Here is a 22715-nt window from a genome sequence, read left to right as displayed (position 1 = left end):
ATGAAGGCATCGCGCATGAGGAGATTCGCCTGTTCGGCGGCCGTAACGACCTGACAGTCAGTCCCGGCCGAGTGGCATTAGGGCCCGCCAGAAGTCTTCGATGGACTCACCAGGTAGTTGCGAGCGTGTGGCGAGTGCATGCCTGGCGAAGAGCGTGTTCGCCTTCTGCGCGTAGTGTTCCTTAAGGAGTTCCATTGCTTTTGTGTAATTCGTGGCATCTTGGATCAACGGGAACACGCTGGAGCTCAGTCTGGAGTACAGGACGTTTATCTTCTGAGCCTCCGTTGGCTCGGGGTCCGCAGCCTTGATGTAGGCCTCAAAACATGCAAGCCAGTGAGTAAAGTCTTTTCTGGTGTCGGGGGAGTGCGGATCCAGCTGCAGGCGATCGGGCTTAATTCTTATATCCATTCTGTGGAAAATCTGACTGTAATAAATTGATGCACGATCAATTGCACAAGGACTAAAGTTGGGTACAACTGTGGCTCTATTACAGTCAGATGCATGGCCTCCTGCTGCAGCTGGCGAAATGGCAGGGCACTGGAGGTCATGCATATTTATACAGTTCTCCGTGGGCGGAGCGAGCCGGCAGGAGGTACAGGCGAACCTGTAGTGCAGGTCCTACCTTACATCTCCTATTATAGTGGTTCACCACATGCCTGTCTTTTATAGGGAACTCATCAAGGCCTGGATCATGTTGCCTCATGCTGGAGATCTCTCCCATCAGGAGTAATAGCTATCGTTAGAGAGCTGTTGCTCAGGAAAATGCACCCCGATCAATATGGATTCTGCTGGATGGCAGAAGGGAGGGCTCAGGCAGCAGGTGTGATCAGAGTCTGGGACATGCTGGCTGGCGGAGAAGCAGGATGGACACCAATTGCGTGTCTGTTAATTCCGGTTCACATCCAAAGCCTTAAAACGATGGTACTTGGAACCAATGGCACTTGTGGCATTGAGGCGGCTCAAGCATGCCATGGTTCTTCCTCCAAACTGACCAGTGTTTGGACAGAATTCCACATTGGTCCTGTGTATCGACACCTCCCTCGGAAGCTGAACCCCCAGAGTTTGCGCCGTCATGTGGAAATTCTATGTGTCTTCCCATTCAGCGCATGGGGTGTCATAATATGGTTGCTGTTTTCTGCCACTGTGATGAACGTAGGAAATCCTTATATATATTTATATTTGTGGCAGTGATGTTATTAAAAACTCTGGTTTAAAATGCATGCAGGCTAAAGCTGTAATTAGGGTGTCATAAAGGTGAGGTAATCGTTCTTTTTTAACCATTTACTTGTTTACAGAGAGATGGGTAATGGAATATTGTTTATGTTTTGGGGTGTAGATAATTAATGAGGGATGGTGTTTAGTCCTAATTAAGCAGGTCTTGGGACATCTTAGTGGGATACAGATGATGGAACTAATGGGAGGAACCAGGTCTGTCTGTGGCTTTGGCAGATTGGCTATAGGATTTGAGTGACAAGACAAGAAGATTTTTAGGTTGTTCCTGAAAGGGTCTCTCTCTGAAGATGTGCACAGTGAACAGCAAGTAACCCTGGTAGCTGGGTGGCACAATGGCTCAGTGGTTAGCTCTGCTGACTCACGGCGCTGAGGACCTAGGTTCGATCCCGGCCCACTGTCTGTGCAGAATTTGCACAGTATCCCCGTGTTTGCGTGGGTCTTGCCACCACAGCCCAAAGATGTGCAGGGTGGGGAGATTGGCCACACTAATTGAAAAAAAAGAATTGTGTACTCTAAATTTTAAAAGAAACCTTTATTGCTAACTTTATTTATAGTGGATTTTGAACTGTATTGGATTGCTTTGTTGGGATATATATAGTGGCAGGTGTAGATAATGAGTCAACAATTTTCCTTTGGTTTAAGAATTGTTTAACTGTTAATTGTAAAGCTATTTATTTGATGTTAATGTGGTTAATTCTGTTTAAACAAGTTTGTTTTAACATAAAAGATACCTGTTGGTCAGAGTCATCACTCCTGTGATGAAGTATCCTTTCCTCACATTTTTACAAATTATGGCCAGAGACCTCGGGTGAGCGCTGTTCAGCACTGGTCCCCACAAACGAGGGCCAGACGAACGGCAATCGTTGGGCGTCTTCGTGGGGCTCCGTGGCCCCCAGCTGCATGCCCTTTGGGCAGAGTGGTTCCCTGGCACTTCTGGTGCCACCTGGATACCCTGCCAGTGCCAGCCTGGCACCCTGGCATGGGCACTGCCAGGGTGCCAGGTTGGCACTGCCGAGGTTCCGAGCTGGCATTTTATGTATGCACTGGGGTTGGGGTTGCCCGGCGTGGGTGTTGGAGAGTGTGGGGATTGTTTCGGGGGCCTCAGAGATGGGGATGCAATCACTCACTACAATGAGGGGGGGGAGTTCTGGCGAGCAGAGTTCCCCACTGTACAAATATGGGGCTATGTGTGGCCTTGGCTTCACATTCCCCATTCAGGTCCCTTATTTAACGCCAGTCGCATTGAATAGCCATGTGTTTTTCGGCACTGTGAGCGCCAGGAACCATGCGGCTAAATACGATCGCTAGGGGACTTTGCTCCCTTTTGGGAGAATCGTGGCCATAAATTTTTTTTAATTTTAAAAAAAATAATTTTTTTTCCTTTTCTGAGTTACCAAGCCAGGGCCCAGAGTGTGGGTCAGGGGCGAACCCCCAATCCAGCTCCTCGCCTGCTCCAAAAAACCAACCCAAATTGAATCCAATTCATGGTCCCCACAAGAGAGACACACCAGACCTGGGCCAAAGGCTCAATCTACAGACACTTGATCTTAGCCAAAAGGCCGAGAAGCGATGAATCGTGGCCATAAATTAATGGCAGTTAAATAAAATAAACTTTAAAAAAAAAAGTTTTACAAATTGCAAATGGTTTGGACTTTCTCGTCTGGTAACCTAACAAAAATTGGGTCCGGTATCCTAACAGCACAATATGTTGTATTATGGGTTCTTCAGATGTCTCAGTGAGGCGATCTTAAGACTTGTATGCTTAGACAAACCCTTTATTGATAGTCTTTGACTATTTACAGTTCCCTGGTTAATATTATGCATGGTGATGTTCACCATGTAGGCTCTTTGCTTACTTACAGGGTTCTGTTTCAGACTGTTCTCTCTGTTTCTATTACCATGTAACTCTGTGCATTATACCATGGTGGTGCTATTCTCCAGTCCCACGTTAACCCGTTAATTGTAAAGCTATTTATTTGATGTTAATGTGGTTACTATTTGTATTACTATGGCATTCAGGCATTATCGCAACATCCCCCTTTCTTTTCTTAAGAAAACTTGCTTCCCTACAGGTATTGCAATACACTAGTTACTTGCTATCCCTGCTCCCACATTTCAAGTCTCTGACTTTATCAATTCGGACAGTCTTGATGCTTGACAGTTCTTCCACATCTCGGTCTGTCACGTTTCAAGGAATGGTAACAGTACTTGGTTTCTGGTACTTTGCTATCTCCATTTGACTGTGAGTCTGTCCCGTTCCTTCTGAGGGGAATGTACACTCTGTTCATTCCTAGAGTGGACTCAAATTTTCTTTCTCCATGGTGTCCACAATGTTCTTGCTGGATGTGTCATTTTGCAAATGGATTCTTCACTTTCAGTTGTTTCACAACCTCAGCCAAACATTTCTTTGCCATTTTATGTTCAAAGACTTGTGCAAGCTTATGAATCTGTTCATTCAGCACAGATTTTTGTTTTAGGTCCTTGTGTTGCAGTATCGGATTAATGTTTTCCAATTTTCTTTCTGTCTGTATTTCTTTGTCTGCAAAAAAACGTTGTCCTTACTCTTCATTCTGATTTCACTGTTGGCCAGGTCCATCTCCAGCAAAGTCTTAAACTTCCTTCAGTTCTGTAAGAATGCTACTCATGGCTGCATTATCCACTCAAAGCTTGGAAAGTTCTGCAGCTTTTCCTTTCGGTGCCTCTTCATGCCATTCAACTGCTTCTTCAGCTCTTTTGTCTCTTGTGGCTTTGGCTTCCTTCTGGAATATGGAATGTTGCTCGATCTTCTCTGCCAACTGGTTCTGAAACTTGTTCAGAGTGATGTTAAACTCATTTTGCTTCTCTTCATAACCCAAATAAACTTTGACCTAAGGAATGCTTGTAGCAAGTGAAGGTCATTCAACAGGTTTCCTTTTTTCTTGTAAAGCTCACTTGCTTCATCTTGAGCTTTCCTGTAATTCAGTAGTCACCTCAAGTGTTGTTTCAGTTTTCATTTCTTCATATTGCTGAATAGTAACGCATTACTTTTGCATTTGATCTTTTTTTTTTAATTTGGAGCATCCAATTATTTTTTTCTCCAGTTAAGGGGCAATTTAGATGTCCGATCCACCTAACTTGCACATCTTTAGGTTGTGGGGGTGAAACCCATGCAGACACGGGGAGAATGTGTAAACTCCACACAGACAGTGACCTAGGGCTGGGATTCGAACCCGGTCCTGAGCACTTGCATTTGATCTTGAAGGTTAAACAACCATTCTTTCAACTGTTTATTTTCTCGTCGCCCTCGCTTCAAGGTCTCTTGTTGCCCTTGCTCTGGGGTTTCTGGCTCAGAGGTAGGGCCATTACCCACTGTGTCACACATGTTGTTGTTTAGCAGAATAGTATTAATTATCATTACTGTTTTCAGTGAGTTACTCTTAGTTGCAGGTGGAGTCAAAGTTCTGCTCACCAATTATTTATCTCCTGCTAATCCCACCTCTACCTCTTTCCCAACTGTTTCCCTTTTTCACCTACTCAGAGGTGGCCCCTGGTTCTTGGTACTTCTCACACAAAAGCTGCTGCCGTGAAACCTCAAGCAAAGATGCTCAACTACAGAAGACTCAAGTTAAATGCAACACCATTTGCAGACTTTACATGATCAGAGCATGAAATGTTTGAACTTCCAGGTGTGCCTCAAACTGGAGTTAGCAATCCTGTGAGGAACTGAGGGTCTACAGAAGTGATGGTTTAATTGCAGGAAGAGGAACCATTGCCAGAGATTCTCTATGGCCAGATAGGTTACATGTGGTACCAAGCATGGCATGAGGGCAGTCCCATCCAGCTGGATGATGGACAATTGATTCATGTCACAGCTTCCCCTTGAGAGTACACTAATTCATGGCTGATCAACTACATGAACTCCACCTTATCCCATCCCTTGTTATCCAAAAATCGATCTGTGTCTTGAATAAACTCGTCGGCTGAGAAGTTGCATTAATTGGAATTATTTCTAACTCAAAAGCTGGGTTTTAGGATTAGAGCCTTGTGGTGCAGTCACATTCAGCACTTGGCGTTCCCTGCTGATGATTATTTGGGGGGGGGGGGGGGGGGTTTGAGTGACAGGTTCCACTGGGTCTGGCCCCGCCCCGAGGACGCAATGCGCATGCCCGCTGCTGCCGTCTTTGTCCTTTCACAATTCGGTCCGGGCGGCTGGGAAGCTGCCGGGAGTCTCAGCGAATTAAAACAGAAAGGAGTCTGTTAGCGGGCTTTCCGCGCGCCCTGGCAGCGCGGCTCCTGTTCAAACTCGGCGAGTGGCGAGGTAAGCGGCGGGTCTGGGTTGCAGTGGCGGGAGGCGGCCCGGTTGAAGCGCGGCAGGGCGAGAAGCGGCAGTATTCCCGGGCCGGGGGGGGGGAGGAGGTTCCTGGCCCACCGTTCAAAACCTTCCCGCTGCCACCCGGGCACAGCACAGACGGTCCGGCCGCCCGCCCCCCTCGAGCGCACTTTCCCTTTCCTGCAACGCTGCTCGTTTCCGGGCCGGACGTGGCTGGTCCAGGAGTCATCTCGGCCCAGCTGGCGTGTGGAATATATGTTGGACGCTGTGTTATTGCAGCGACTCTGCAACCTCCATAAATGCACTAGGTCGCACCGAGGAATGCATTTGATCTGAACTTCACGGATGGAGTAAATGACCAGTCCACTCTAGATGGGCCACCATCACACAGTGAAAATGATTAAACCTGCGCAAAAGTCTCAATTCTTCGAGTACCAATTGTTTGGCGTAGAATTGAAGATGATGGAACGTCTTCTGGATCATCACCCCAAATTAAAACATATTTGGACGTGAACAGTTGTTTCTAAATACAGTAAAAATGTTCTGGTTTTAGTGATCACAGTCTACTACTGCATGAGCAGCATTGCCAATCCACTGTCCCACATCAAGAGACAAACTCCTGAAAGATCAAAACATTCGATACATAAATCGGGCGGAGGGGGGGGGGTGATTTTAATTTTTAAAAATAATCTTTATTGTCATAAGTGTGCTTTATTGTCACTGCAAAGAAGTTACTGTGAAAAACCCCTGCACCTCAGCCATCAGTGTATTTGCAAACAGTGGGTGGGCACATGAAACAGAAAGGGTCTACTATGGCAGCCACCCAATCACCTACCCCAGAGCTGTTTCCCCGATAATATGGTGAGTAATTAGGACATCATGCAGCCTGCCTGCCCTTAGGCTGGTTGAGATCCTTAAACTAGCCAATTAAGAGCCTGTTTCTGCCTCTGCCACCATAATACCTTGAGAACAAAGGTTGCTTCATGATCTCGGGCTAATAATCTTTATTCGTGTCACAGGTAGACTTACATTCACACCAATGAAGTTACTATCAAAATCCCAAAGTCACCACACTACAGTGCTGTTCGGGTACATTGAGGGAGAATTCAGACTGTCCAATTCACCTAACAAGCATGTCTTTCGGGACTTGTAGGAGGAAACTGGAACACCCGGGGGAAACCCACGCAGACAGAAGGAGAACGTGCAGTCTCCGCACAGACAGTGACCCAAGCCGGGAATAGAACCTGGGTCCCTGGCGCTGTGAAGCAACAGTGCTAACCACTGCTACCATGCCGCCCGGTATATATAATATGGAAAATAATATAGTAGGTGGGAAAGAAACAATATTTAACCTTTTAAAATTCAAACCCAACAAGAATCGCTTGCATGTATCTCTTAATCCTAACACTTTATTTCCCATTAAACAACATGAAAAATGAACATACAGCTCTCAATTCCACTTATGCAGGCAGGCAAAAATGATACTTGCGTTTACAGAATCTATTCCTGCTGTTAGTGCAGCTCCTTCAGACCCCCTTCTCAAAGCCTGTCTCTGGCAGCTTTTCATGACCTCCCGGTGGCTATCCAAATCCTCCTGCCCCACCTTTTCAAACAGGATTCTTTTTCTTTCTCTGAGCTGCATCCAGCCCCTTATGGTTCTGTCCTGGGATGCCCAGACTTGAACTCGTTATCGCTATCTGGGCTTTTAAGTGCCCGCTCTTATTTGCACAGGGCTATGCTTTGAATATGCAACTAACTTGCGGACAAAAGAACTCTCTGTAATAGGTTAATGGCTGGTCAGATCAGAGTGACCTAGAGGACAATGGACCTTGACTGAATCATCCTGGCTCAACAGGGGTATCCTGTTCATTCCCTTTAAAGTGTCTGAATGGGGACAATGTAACTCAGGACAGGTGTGGGTGCATACCTCTGACTCAGTGCTAACAGTTTTACCTTCAGTCTGTTAACCCCTAAATTGCCCACTACATCTTCGATCCAATTTCCTAACATCTCCTAACACCCCGTCCTGACCAAAGGCCGCAGACTTACTGTAAGTCCAGTATCCATGCCTTCCTTCTTGGCACTCCTTGTAGTCCCAGCAGCAGTCAAGAGTTTTTGTTGTTTCAATCATGTAACCAATTATAGAAAAAAAAACTAAAAAGGGATACATAAGGCAGCACAGTGACGCAGTGGGTTAACCCTGCTGCCTCATGGCGCCAAGGTCCCAGGTTCGATCCCGGCTCTGGGTCACTGTTCGTGTGGAGTTTGCACATTCTCCCCGTGTTTGCGTGTGTTTCGCCCCCACAACCCAAAGATGTGCAGGCTAGGTGGATTGGCCACGCTAAATTGCCCATTAATTGGATAAAATTAATTGGGTACTCTAAATTGATGGGAAAAAAGGGATACATTATGGTCAAAAAGGAATATCTCCTGCTAAACTTTAATGGCAAAGAAACCAATGACAATTTTGACAACTTGGGAAAAGTGCCATAGTAATATGTAAACCTAGATGGCACTTAAATTAAAATACTCTGCAAGGATCGCATCTACAGATCCCGGGGTTGTGTGGTCCAGTGGCGATTACAGTGAATTGAAAAAACAAGTCTCCAGAACTGGAAAGCTGGCCGAATACAAAATAAATTAGATGCTTCAAGTACCTTCTGGAAGTCTAATAAATTATTCGATGTTTACTATAAACAATCTTGGAAATGTGCACACATGAGTCTCAGGAATTTTTCACCAGCCTTCCACTGTAAAATATAAATAATTCATAAAGAGTGGATAAAATCTTACTGAGGTTTTGCAGCATTAAAAACCTGGCATGTGGCGACTCGGGGGCTTCTCATAGTAACTTCATTGCAGTGTTAATGTAAGCCTACTTGTGACACTAATAAAGATTATTATTATTGTAAATCTGGCCTCTAGCACAATAGTTTTCCATTTTTGGTTGAAGAACCCCTTTTAAATGGATTAGTAATCATGAATATTCTTTTTAAATTTAGAATGCCTGATTCCTTTTTTTCCAATTAAGGAGCAATTTAGCATAGCCAATCCACCTCCCCTGAATATCTTTGGGTTGGTTGCAGGGTGAAACCCACGCAGGTACGGGGAGAACCCCAACACGGACAGTGACCCGGGGCTGGGATCGAATCCAGGTCCTCTGATCCGTGAGGTAGCTGCACTAACCTCTGCGCCTCCGTGCCACCCACTGGAATCATTGTTTTTTATTAAAGTTTTTTAACACAATTTTTCTCCCTTACAAACAATAACCGCCCCCCCCCCCCCCCGTAACAAAATAACAAGAAATCGCACTGAGCAAGATATATACATGGCAAAGTGGTATATTTACATTGCTTTATACACTGACTCTCCCGCACATGCCAGTTTCCCCAACCCTTCATGTTATCTCTTGCTCATCCCCCCCCCCCCCCCCCCCCCCCCCCCCAAGCAATCCCCCATTTCCCCCCCCCTTCCCAGGACGCCCTCCCGGGTCGCTGCCTGCTGCTGACCGACCTTCCTCTAACGCTCCGCGAGATAGCCTAGGAACGGTTGCCACCGCCTGTAGAACCCCTGCGCAGACCCTCTCAAGGCAAACTTAATCCTCTCCAGCTTTATGAACCCAGCCATGTCGTTTATCCAGGCCTCCACGCTAGGGGGCTTCGCCTCCTTCCACATTAGCAAGATCCTTCGCCGGGCTACTAGGGACGCAAAGGCCAGAATGCCGGCCTCTTTCGCCTCCTGCACTCCCAGCTCGTCCACTTACTACAAATATTACTAGCCCCCCCCAGCTTGGCTTCACCCGGACTTTCACCACCTGAGATATTGCTCCCCGCCATTCCTCTCCAGAACCCCTCCAATGCCGGGCATGACCAAAAACATATGGACATGGTTCGCCGGGCTCCCTGAGCACCTTCCACATCTGTCCTCTACCCCAAAGAACCTACTCAACCTCGCCCCCGTCAAGTGCGTTCTGTGGACCACCATAAATTGTATCAGGCTGAGCCTGGCACACGAGGAGGAGGAATTAACCCTACCCTAGGGCATCAGCCCACAGACCTTCCTCAATCTCCTCCCCCAGCTCCTCCTCCCATTTACCCTTCAGCTCCTCTACCAGCGCTTCCCCATCTTCTTCATCTCCTGGTATATTGCCAGACACCTTGCCCTCCCCGACCAAAACACCCGAGATCACCCTATCTTGAATTTCTTGTACCGGGAGCAATGGGAATTCTCTCACCTGTCGCCTCACAAACGCCCTCACCTGCATATATCTAAAAGCATTTCCTGGGGGTATTTCAAATTTCTCCTCCAGTGCCCCTAGGCTCGCAAACGTCCCGTCAATGAACAGGTCCCCCATTCTAATGCCAGCTCTGGAACCCGCCATCCATCCTCCCCGGGACAAACCGGTGGTTACCCCTGATCGGGGACCTCACCGACGCTCCCATTGCACCCCTGTGCCGTCTCCACTGACCCCAGATCCTTAGCGTTGCCGCCACCACCGGACTCGTGGTGTACCTTGTCGGCGAGAGCGGCAACGGTGCCGTCACCAATGCCCCCAGGCTCGTTCCTTTACAGGACGCCATCTCCATCCTCTTACATGCCGTCCCCTCTCCCTCCATCACCCACTTGCGGATCATTGCCACATTTGCTGCCAAGTAGTAGCTCCCTAGGTTTGGCAGTGCCAACCCTCCTCGGTCCCTGCTTCATTCCAGGAACCCTCTTCTTACCCTTGGGGTCCTATTCGCCCACACAAACCGCATTATACTCCTGCCTACTCTCTTGAAAAAGGCCTTGGTGATCACGATGGGAAGGCACTGAAACACAAACAGAAACCTCGGGAGGACCACCATTTTGACCGACTGCACTCTACCAGCCAGCGAGAGCGGTAACATGTCCCATCTTTTGAAGTCCTCCTCCATTTGCTCCACAAACCTCGTCAGATTCAGTTTATGTAGGGCCCGCCAACCCCTGGCTATCTGGATCCCCAGATACTGAAAACTCTCCTCCGCCCTCCTCAGCGGTAGGTCCCCTATCCCTCTTGGTCCCCTGCCTGTAATACAAAGAGCTCACTCTTCCCTACATTGAGCTTATAGCCTGAAAACTCCCCAAACTCCCTTAGAGTCTGCATGACCTCCACCATCCCCTCCATTGGATTCGCCACGTACAACAACAGGTCATCCGCATATAGCGACACCCGATGCTCTTCTCCCCCTCGGACCACCCCCCTCCATTTATTAGACTCCCTCAATGACATGGCCAAGGGTTCGATCGGCAATGCAAACAACAGGGGGGACAGGGGGCATCCCTGCCTCGTTCCTCGGTACAGCCGAAAGTACTCCGACCTCCGCCGGTTCGTCACTACACTCGCCGCCGGGGCTCTGTAAAGGAGCTTAACCCAACTGATAAACCCTGCCCCCGAACCCAAACCTACGCAGCACCTCCCAGAGGTACTCCTACTCTACTCGGTCAAAGGCCTTCTCCGCATCCATAGCTGCCACTATCTCCGCCTCTCCCTCCTCCGATGGCATCATTATCATGTTTAAGAGCCGCAGCACATTAGTGTTTAATTGCCTGCCCTTTACGAATCCCGTCTGGTCCTTGTGGATCACCCCCGGGACACAGTCCTCGATCCTCGTGGCGAGCACTTTTGCCAACAACTTAGCATCCACATTGAGGAGCGAGATCGGCCTGTACGATCCACATTGCAGTGGGTCCTTGTCCCGCTTTAGGATCAAAGAAATTGTCGCTTCCGACATTGTCGGGGGCAGGGTCCCCTCCTCTCTTGCCTCATTAAAGGTCCTCACTAGTAGCGGGGCCAACAGGTCTACGTACTTCCTGTAGAACTCCACCGGGAACCCGTCCGGTCCCGGGGCCTTCCCGCCTGCATACTCCCCAAACCCTTGCTCAGCTCCTCCAACCCAATTGGTGTCCCCAAACGAGCCACCTTTTGCTCCTCCACCCTCGGGAATCTCAGTTGGTCTAGGAATCGTCTCATCCCCTCTTCCCCCGCTGGGGGCTGGGATCTGTACAGCTCTTCATAGAAGGCCTTGAATACCTCGTTTATTTTCGTCGCACTCCGAACCGTGGCTCCCCTTCCATCATTGACTCCCCCTATTTCCCTCGCTGCCGTCCTCTTACGGAGCTGGTGTGCCAGCATCCGACTAGCCTTTTCCCCATACTCGTAGGTCGCCCCCTGCGCCTTCCTCCACTGTGCCTCCGCCTTCCCTATGGTCAACAGGTCAAACTCCATCTGGAGCCGTCGTCTTTCCCCCAGTAATCTCTCCTCCGGGGCCTCTGCGTATCTCCTGTCCACTCTCAAGATCTCCCCCACTAACCTCTCCCTTTCCATACCCTCTGTCTTCTCCCTATGAGCCCTGATGGAGATTAGCTCTCCCCTGATCACCGCCTTCAACGCCTCCCATACCACCCCCACCCGCACCTCCCCGTTGTCGTTGGCCTCCAAGTACCTTTCGATAAACCCCCTCACCTTCCCACACACCACCTCATCTGCCAGCAGTCCCACATCCAGCCGCCACAGCGGGCGTTGGTCCCTCTCCTCTCCCAGCCCCAGTTCCACCCAATGCGGGGCGTGATCCGAAACGGCTATGGCCGAATACTCCGTCCCCTCCACCCTCGGAATGAGCACCCTGCCCAGAACAAAAAAATCTATCCGGGAGTAGGCTTTGTGCACATGGGAGAAGAAAGAAAATTCCCTGGCCTGCGGTCTTGCAAACCTCCATGGGTCCACTCCCCCCATCTGATCCATGAACCCCCTAAGCACCTTGGCTGCCGCCGGCCTCTTTCCAGTCCTTGATCTGGAGCGGTCCAATGCTGGGTCCAACACTGTATTGAAGTCCCCTCCCATTATGAGGCCTCCTACCTCCAGGTCCGGAATGTGCCCCAACATGCGCTTAATGAATCCAGCATCATCCCAGTTCGGGACATATACATTTACCAACACCACCCACGTCCCTTGCAACCTACCACTCACCATCACATATCTCCCTCTATTCTTCGTGTCCAGTCCCGAGTGGAATACCTGTCCTACCCATCCCTTTCTTAACCTGACCTGGTCCGCCACCTTCAGGTGTGTCTCTTGGAGCATAGCCACATCTGCCTTCAGTCCCTTCAAGTGCGCGAACACTCGAGCCCTCTTCACCGGCCCATTCAGGCCCCTCACGTTCCACATTATCAGCCGGATTGGAGGGGCTCTCACCCCCCCTTCCAGCCGGGGGAGCCCCGTCCCGACCACCTCTTCTGTGTCCCATTCCCTTTCGGCCAGTGCAGCAGCAACCCTTCCCCCTCCCCTCCCCCCCGCTAGACCCCTGTCTAGCTTTTTTACTCCCCCCATATCACTCCTGTAAGTCAGCTGACACCTGCTGACCCCGGCTTCCCCGCCGTCCCTTTGACCTCCCCGTGTGGGAGTCTCCCAATCAATATGCGTTCCTTCGTTCGCCCACTGTAATCATGAATCTTACGTGCAAATTATAATACTATATAATATTGATAATCTGCAACGGCTCCATGTAAACAGTATTTTAATAATGCTTTTATTAAAAATATATTTTTATTAGGGTATCTGCAAGTTTTTATAATAGTAACAATAACAGCAACATAAACATGGTACAATAAACATTTCCACCCCATCACAATCTTCACACACCCCCAACTATAAAACAACAATCTGCCCCCCCCTTGGAATTCTGCTTCGGCTGACATTTTAATTTTCCCTGGGAAAGTCGATGAACAGCTGTTACCGCCGGGTGAACCCTCTTCAGGTGAACTTTATTTTCTCGAGACTGAGAAACCCAGCCATGTCACTAACCCAGGTCTTACACTCGGGGGCTTCGAGTCCCTACACATTAATAAGATCCATCTCCAGGCTACCAGGGAGGCAAAGGCCAAGACGTCGGCCTCTTTCGCCCCCTGAACTCCCGGCTCTTCCGACACACCAAAGATCGCCACCTCCGGACTCGGCACCACCCGTGTTTTGAGTACCGTGGACATTGCCTGAGCGAAACCCTGCCAAAACCCTCTAAGCTTCGGGCATGCCCATGTGGACATGATTTGCTGGGTTCCCGTGCACTTCGCACTCCTGTCCTCTGCCCCAAAAAACTTGCTCATCCAGGCCACCATCATGTGTGACCGGTGGACTACCTTGAATTGTATCAGGATAAGCCTGGCACATGATGAGGATGTATTAACCCTGCTTAGGGCATCTGCCCACAGACCCGCCTCTACCTTTCCTCCTAGCTCGTCTTCCCACTTGCCCTTAAGCTCCTCTACCAGAGTTTCCTCCGATTCCAAACGTTCCTGGTAAATACCTGATACCTTCCCCTCTCCCACCCAGGTACTGTCACGTATCCCCCGTGGCGGCAGCAGCGGGAAGGCCGGAACCTGCCCTCTCGAGGTCTTGCACCTGCAGATGCCTAAACCCATTCCCTGCTGCCAATTGAAATTGATCCTCAAGCTGGGGAAGCTCCCGTCTATAAATAGATCCCCCATCTTCCTAATTCCTGCCCTTTGCCATCTCCGGAACCCGTCATCCAGCCTACCCGGTACAAACCAATGATTATAACTCCTCTAAACCTTGCCCTTCGCACCTTAAACCTATGCCCCCTAGTAATTGACCCCTCTACCCTGGGAAAAGGTCTCTGACTATCCATCCTGTCTATGCCCCTCATAATTTTGTAGACCTCTATCAGGTCGCCCCTCAACCTCCTTCATTCCAGTGAGAATAAACCAAGTTTATTCAACCTCTCCTCATAGCTAATGCACTCCATACCAGGCAACATCCTGGTAAATCTCTTCTGCACCCTCTCTAAAGCCTCCACATCTTTCTGGTAGTGTGGCGACCAGAATTGAACACTACTCCAAGTGTGGCCTAACGAAGGTTCTAAAAAGCTGCAACATGACTTACCAATTTTTATACTCAATGCCCCAGCCAATGAAGGGAAGCATGCCGTATGCCTCCTTGACTACCTTCTCCACCTGTGTTGCCCCTTTCAGTGTCCTGTGGACCTGTACACCAAGATCTCTCTGACTGTAAGTACTCTTGAGGGTTCTACCATTCACTGTATATTCCCTACCTGTATTAGACCTTCCAAAATGCATTACCTCACATTTGTCCGGATTAAACTCCATCTGCCATCTCGCCGCCCAAGTCTCCAAACAATCTAAATCCTGCTGTAGGATAACCTCACACTTATCCAAATTATACTGCATCTGCCATTGATTTGCCCACTCGCCCAACTTGTCCAGATCATGCTGTAGGATCCCTGCATCCTCATCACAGTTCACCCTCCCACCCAACTTGGTATCATCTGCAAACTTTGAGATGTTACATTTTGTTCCCTCATCCAAATCATTAATATATATTGTGACTAGCTGGGGTCCCAGCACCAATCCTTGTGGCACCCCACTAGTTACTGCCTGCCAATTTGAAAAGGACCCATTAATTTCTACCTGTTTCCTCGCTGCCAACCAGCTTTCTGTCCACCTCAATACACTTCCCCTAATCCCATGCGCTTTAATTTTGCACAATAATCTCCTATGCGGGACTTTGTCAAACGCCTTCTGAAAGTCCAAATATACCACGTCGACTGGCTCCCCCTTGTCAATTGTACTGGTTACATCTTCAAAGAATTCCAACAGATTTGTTAAGCATGATTTCCCCTTCATAAATCCGTGCTGACTCTGACTGATCCTGCCACTGCTTTCTAAATGTTCCGCTATAAAGTCCTTGATAATGGATTCAAGAATTTTCCCTACTACCGATGTTAGGCTTACTGGTCTATCATTCCCTATTTTCTCTCTACCTCCTTTTTGAATATTAGAGTGACATTAAATGCCTTCCAATCTGCAGGGACTGTTCCAGAGTCTATAGAATCCCAGAAGATGACCACCATTGCATCCACTATTTCCAGAGTTTTCAGCACTCTGGGATGCAGATTATCAGGTCCTGGGGATTTATCCGCCTTCAATCCCATCAATATTCCAGCACCATTTCTCTACTAATATTGATCTCCCGGTCCGGTCCTTCCCTCTCGCTACACCTTTCATTCTCCAACATTTCTGGTATTATCTTGTGAGTTGTCCTGATCAGTGCAAGACAAAAAGCTTTGAAAGCATGTCTTTTTTTTCAGCAGTACTCTTCTGTAGTACTTAAAATAATGTTTACTTGGGATTCATGGATTGGGAATAGACAGAAAATAGATTAACCTGCACAATGATCAGTACTTGGCCCGTAGCAGTTTACAATCAATAATAATGACTGAAGGGGCTGAGTGTAACAATCCCAAGTTTGCTGATGATGCAAAGTTAAGTGGAAAAAGCAGCAGTGAGGAGGATACAAAAAAAGTTGTAGAAGGATATAGACCGATTGGATTTGTGGTTAGGAACATGGCAGCGGAAATAAAATGTGATGACGTCCTCCACTTAAGTAGAAAAAAATAACTTTTTTTGAATGGTGACAAATGGGAAATGTTTTTATTCTGTGGAACAACAGTGCTAACCACTGCTAGTATATTCAAGTCAGTGATCCGAGTTTTTTTTAGATGCTAAGATAATTAAGGAAAATGGGAAAGACGGCACGGCAGCACAGTGGTTAGCACTATTGCTTCACAGCGCCAGGGTTGCAGGTTCGATTCCCGGCTTGGGTCACTGTCTGCGGAGTCTGCACGTTCTCCCCGTGTTTGTGTGGGTTTCCTCCCACAGTTCCAAAAGACGTGCTTGTTAGGGGAATTGGACATTCTGAATTCTCCCCTCAGTACCCAAAGAGGGGCCGGAATGTGGCAACTAGGGGCTGGAGTTCTCCCAGTAAGCCAGAGAAGACACAGCCAGAGTGAGACAGAACCAAGAGTGAGTTTGGGAATTTGAATCTAGGTGGGAATTCAAAGCTTTGGGGGGGGGGGGGGCTTTTTATCCCTGGTAAGTAGTGTTTCTGTTTTCTTTTCTTTTCACTGATGTATTTATTTATTTATTTGTTGTTTATTTATTTATTTTTGGGGGGGGAATTGTAATTGTTGAAGTTAACCAAAGGTTTAAGACATGGTAGGAGATCTCAGACCCGTGCCATGCTCCTCGTGTGCGATGTGGGAGCTCAGGGACACGTCCACTGTCCCTGGCTCCTTCACGTGCAAGAGGTGTGTCCAGTTGCAGCTCCTGTTCGACCACTTGACGGCTCTTGAGCTGCGGATGGACTCACTTTGGAGCATCCGCGATGCTGAGGACGTCGTGAATAGCACGTTTAGAGAGTTGGTCACACCGCAGGTGAAAGGTACTGAGGGAAATAGAAAATGGGTGACCAAAAGACAGAGCAAGAGTAGGAAGGCAGTGCAGGTGTCCTCTGCGGTCATCTCCCTGCAAAACAGATATACCGCTTTGGATACTGTTGAGGGAGATAGCTCACCAGGGGAAGGCAGCAGCAGCCAGGTTCATGGCACCGTGGCTGGCTCTGCTGCACAGCTGGGCAGGAGGAAGAATGGCAGGGCTATAGTGATAGGGGACTTAATTGTAAGGGGAATAGACAGGCGGTTCTGCGGACGCAATCGAGACTCCAGGATGGTATATTGCCTCCCTGGTGCAAGGGTCAAGGATGTCTCGGAGTGGCTGCAGGACATTCGGGGGGGGGGGGGGGGGGGGGTGAACAGCCAGCTGTCGTGGTGCACATAGGCACCAATGATATAGGTAAAAAACGGGACGAGGTCCTGCAAGCTGAATTCAGGGAGTTAGGAGTTAAACTAAAAAGTAGGACCTCAAAGGTAGTAATCTCAGGATTGCTACCAGGGCCACAGGCTAGTCAGAGTAGGAATGTCAGGATAGATAGGATGAATGCGTGGCTCGAGAGATGGTGCAAGAGGGAGGGATTCAAATTCCTGGGGCATTGGAACTGGTTCTGGGGGAGGTGGGACCAGTACAAACTGGACGGTCTGCACCTGGGCAGGACTGGAACCGATGTCCTGGGGGGGCTGTTTGCTAGAGCTGTTGGGGAGAGTTTAAACTAATGTGGCAGGGAGATGGGAACCGATGCAGGAAGTTGGAAGGTAGTAAAACGGACAGAAACAAAAGGCAGTAAGGGGAAAAGTGTAAGGCAGAGAAGTCATAGTCAAAAATCAAAAAGGGCGACAGTACATGGTACAGTGACTGAGGGGAGCTCAGTGAATAGGACCAGGAATACTAAAAGGAATAAAACGGGAAGTAAAAACATTAATGGTAAGTGACGCGGCAGGTTGTTACATGAAGATATGGGTTCAACGACAAGGAAAATTAGGAGAAAGGTTAAGAGGAAATATAACTTAGGAGAGGTTACCGATCGAGGTGTTAAGATTCAGAACAGAGGTAAAAAAAGCCAACATAAGTGTACTTTACCTGAATGCTCGTAGTATTCGGAATAAGGTAAATGAGTTGATGGCGCACATCATCGTGCATGACTATGATTTAGTGGCCATTACTGAAACATGGTTAAAGGATGGTCACGACTGGGAGTTAAATATCCGAGGGTATCAAACTATTCGGAAGGGCAGAGTGGATGGTAAGGGAGGTGGTGTAGCTCTGTTATTTAAGGATGACATCCGGGCAACAGTAAGGGATGACATTGGTTCTATGGAGGATAAGGTTGAATCCATTTGGGTGGAAGTCGGGAATAGTAACGCGAAAAAGTCACTGATAGGAGTAGTCTATAGGCCACCAAATAGTAACATTATGGTGGGACAGGCAATAAACAAAGAAATAACTGATGCATGTAGAAATGGTACAGCAGTTATCATGGGGGATTTTAATCTACATGTCGATTGGTTAAACCAGGTCGGTCAAGGCAGCCTTGAGGAGGAGTTTATAGAATGTATCCGCGATAGTTTCCTAGAATAGTATGTAATGGAATCTACGAGGGAACAAGCGGTCCTAGACCTGTTCCTGTGTAATGAGACAGGATTGATTCAGGATCTCATAGTTAGGGATCCTCTCGGAAGGAGCGATCACAATATGGTGGAATTTAAAATACAGATGGAGGGTGAGAAGGTAAAATCAAGCACTAGTGTTTTGTGCTTAAACAAAGGAGATTACAATGGGATGAGAGAAGAACTAGCTAAGGTAGACTGGAAGCAAAGACTTTATGGTGAAACAGTTGAGGAACAGAGGAGAACCTTCCAAGCGATTTTTCACAGTGCTCAGCAAAGGTTTATACCAACAAAAAGGAAGGACGGTAGACAGAGGGAAAATCGACCGTGAATATCTAAGGTAATAAGGGAGAGTATCAAATTGAAGGAAAAAGCATACAAAGTAGCGAAGATTAGTGGGAGAGTAGAGGACTGGGAAATCTTTAGGGGGCAACAGAAAGCTACTAAAAAAGCTATAAAGAAGAGTAAGATAGATTATGAGAGTAAACTTGCTCAGAATATAAAAACAGATAGTAAAAGTATCTACAAATATATAAAACAAAAAAGAGTGGCTAAGGTAAATATTGGTCCTTTAGAGGATGCGAAGGGAGATTTAATAATGGGAGATGAGGAAATGGCTGAGGAACTGAACAGGTTTTTTGGGTCGGTCTTCACAGTGGAAGACATGCCAGTGACTGATGGAAATGAGGCTATGACAGGTGAGGACCTTGAGAGGATTGTTATCACCAAGGAGGTAGTGATGGGCAAGCTAATGGGGCTAAAGATAGACAAGTCTCCTGGCCCTGATAGAATGCACCCCAGAGTGCTAAAAGAGATGGCTAGGGAAATTGCAAATGCACTAGTGATAATTTACCAAAATTCACTAGACTCTGGGGTGGTCCCGGCGGATTGGAAATTAGCAAACGTGACACCACTGTTTAAAAAAGGAGGTAGGCGGAAAGCGGGTAATTATAGGCCAGTGAGCTTAACTTCTGTAGTAGTGAAGATGCTGGAATCTATCATCAAGGAAGAAATAGTGAGGCATCTGGATGGAAATTGTCCCATTGGGCAGACACAGCATGGGTTCATAAAGGGCAGGTCGTGCCTAACTAATGTAGTGGAATTTTTTGAGGACATTCCCAGTGCAGTAGATAACGGGGAGCCAATGGACGTGGTATATCTGGATTTCTAGAAAGCCTTTGACAAGGTGCCACACAAAAGGTTGCTGCATAAGATAAAGATGCATGGCATTAAGGGTAAAGTAGTAGCATGGATAGAGGATTGGTTAATTAATAGAAAGCAAAGAGTGGGGATTAATGGGTGTTTCTCTGGTTGGCAATCAGTAGCTAATGGTGTCCCTCAGGGATCAGTGTTGGGCCCACAACTGTTCACAATTTATGTGATTTGGAGTTGGGGACCAAGGGCAATGTGTCCAAGTTTGCAGACGACACTAAGATAAGTGGTAAAGTAAAAAGTGCAGAGGATACTGGAAGTCTGCAGAGGGATTTGGATAGGCTAAGTGAATGGGCTAGGGTCTGGCAGATGGAATACAATGTTGACAAATGTGAGGTTATCCATTTTGGTAGAAATAATAGCAAAAGGGATTATTATTTAAATGATAAAATATTAAAACATGCTGCTGTGCAGAGAGACCTGGGTGTGCTAGTGCATGAGTCGCAGAAAATTGGTTTACAGGTGATTAAGAAGGCAAGTGGATTTTTGTCCTTCATTGCTAGAGGGATGGAGTTTAAGACTAGGGAGGTTATGCTGCAATTATATAAGGTGTTAGTGAGGCCACACCTGGAGTATTGTGTTCAGTTTTGGTCTCCTTACTTGAGAAAGGACGTACTGGCACTGGAGGGTGTGCAGAGGAGATTCACTAGGTTAATCCCAGAGCTGAAGGGATTGGATTACGAGGAGAGGTTGAGTAGACTGGGACTGTACTCGTTGGAATTTAGAAGGATGAGGGGGGATCTTATAGAGACATATAAAATTATGAAGGGAATAGATGGGATAGACGTGGGCAGGTTGTTCCACTGGCGGGTGAAAGCAGAACTAGGGGGCATAGCTTCAAAATGAGGGGAAGTAGATTTAGGACTGAGTTTCGGAGGAACTTCTTCACCCAAAGGATTGTGAATCTATGGAATTCCTTGCCCAGTGAAGCAGTAGAGGCTCCTTCATTAAATGTTTTTAAGATAAAGATAGATAGTTTGTTGAAGAATAAAGGGATTAAGGGTTATGGTGTTCGGGTCAGAGTGGAGCTGAGTCCACAAAAGATCAGCCATGATCTCATTGAATGGTGGAGCAGGCTCGAGGGGCCAGATGGCTTACTCCTGCTCCTAGTTCTTATGTTCTTTTCACAATAACCTCATTGCAGTGTTAATGTAAGCCTACTTGTGACAATAATAAAGATTATTATTATTAGATGAAGTTAAGATAGTAGATCAGCAGTGATCTTATTGAATGCCAGTACAGTTTTGAAGGGCCAAATGGCCTATGCCTGTCCCTTTTTCATATTCTCTTATGTTGGTAGTAATTTTAAGACCATTTCGTTGATGTAGATAGGAGAGACAAACCAGAGATAAAGGACAGGTTGAGACACAAACATTCCAACTGAGCTGATTTTAATGTGTTTAAAAATTGCATGTTAATGGTATCCACGCAGAACCAATTCACATACACATCCAAATAGCTGTTGACCAAGTCAGCAATAACACCACCGTTAGATACTTGCAAGCTCAAAGTGGATTTATTGTTTTAATTTTTTCAAAATAGTTCCTTATAAAATTGGCATTTTCTTGAATGTGACATTCGCCGGAATATTTTACAGACCTGTGAAAAGCCAACCCAGTTCCTTCCGGTTATTTAATAATTCAAGGAATTTCATTCCTGCAGCTGGTTGCGGAGATTTGAGCAAATCAAACTAATTCGAGAAATAAAAACAAAAGATTAATATAAACCGAAATGCAGGTAATGCTCAGCAGGCCAGCCAGCATTATAATGGTAATAGCTCATTGCATGCGTCCAAATTGAATGCTGCAGTGGCTGTCTTCTCACCACCCTGTCCCTCTTACCAAAAGTAAGTGTGAGATTCACTGCTGAAAACCATGGCAGCCGATGTGCCGAACAGCATGGAGAAGGGCAACTGATTGGAAGCTTTGGATTTTGTCAGCTGCTTTGGCGGGTCTTACACAAATTACTGTTAATTTATATTCAAATTGGGCAGCTTCTTATCGTATTTCCGTTGGTTCCTCCCCTCATCGTGTTTCCCCCTCTCGCCTGATAAAGAGATTATTTTGTGGACTCCTGCACTAGCAGATGGATCACTTGTAAAATTGTGTGGGTTGAAAATTCCAGTGCAAAATCATGAACAAGGCTCAGAAGTCGTGTCTCAGTCATTGAATTTGCTAGAATTGGCATGTCTGCATCAGTTTATATTCTTTGCTGTTTCCAGTGCCTATCAGCCCACTTTGGCACCTCTTCAAAATGCCAGCTGCAGAAGAAGACCACAGTCAAATAATCCGTGAGGTATGGGCAAATAACTTGGAAGAAGAGATGAGGAAAATTCGCCTGATTATTCAGAAATACAACTATATAGCAATGGTAAGTTTATTTTTTTTTAAGTAAAATTTAAATAAATGAGCGTGGTTCGCTCAGATCGACATCAACTTCGACCCCGCCCCCAACCTAAAGTGCTGCCGAAATAGCCTCCATATTTTCAGCGTGGCCACCGTCACAGGACTCCCGAAGAACTTCCTTGGGGCAAATGGGATTGTGCCGTTGCCAGCGTCCACAATCCCGACCTCTTCATCTGCCTCCATCCTCACCCACAAAACTCCATCTACAAGTTTGCTGATGACATGACCGTAGTGGGTCAGATCTCAAACAAAAGTGATTCAGAGTATAGGAGGGAGATAGAGAACCTAATGGAGTGGCGTAACGACAACAATCTCTCCCTCAGTGTCAGCAAAACTGAAGAACTGGTCATTTACCTCAGGAAGCAAAGTATCATACACACCCGACGGCATCGATGGTGCCGAGGTGGAGATGGTTGACAGCTTCAAATTCCTAGGTGTGCACATCACCAACAATCTGTCCTGGTCCACCCACGTTGACGCTACGACCAAGAAAGCACAACAGTGCCTATACTTTCTCAGGAAACTAAGGAAATTCAGCATGTCCACATTGACTCTTACCAACTTTTACAGATGCACCATAGAAAGCATCATAGTCTGGTATGGCAACTGCTCGGCCCAAGACCGAAAGAAACCACAGAGAGTCATGAACACAGCTCAGTTCAT

General features: G+C 47.2%; 1 protein-coding gene across 1 annotated transcript in view; it reads left to right on the top strand.

Annotated features, from left to right (window-relative positions):
• The first annotated feature begins 5372 nt into the window (after nt 1-5372).
• The window catches only part of cnot8 (CCR4-NOT transcription complex, subunit 8), a 37802-nt gene continuing 20459 nt past the window's right edge, over nt 5373-22715 (top strand). The window contains exons 1-2 of the mRNA XM_072512343.1: nt 5373-5530; nt 21869-22017. Of these exons, the coding sequence (XP_072368444.1) occupies nt 21901-22017 (117 nt within the window). The 5' untranslated portion in view covers nt 5373-5530; nt 21869-21900. The remainder of the gene's footprint in view (nt 5531-21868; nt 22018-22715) is intronic.

Source organism: Scyliorhinus torazame, chromosome 7 (assembly GCF_047496885.1).
Source record: "Scyliorhinus torazame isolate Kashiwa2021f chromosome 7, sScyTor2.1, whole genome shotgun sequence".
NCBI lineage: Eukaryota > Metazoa > Chordata > Chondrichthyes > Carcharhiniformes > Scyliorhinidae > Scyliorhinus > Scyliorhinus torazame.
This window is presented reverse-complemented; position numbering and strand designations above follow the sequence as displayed.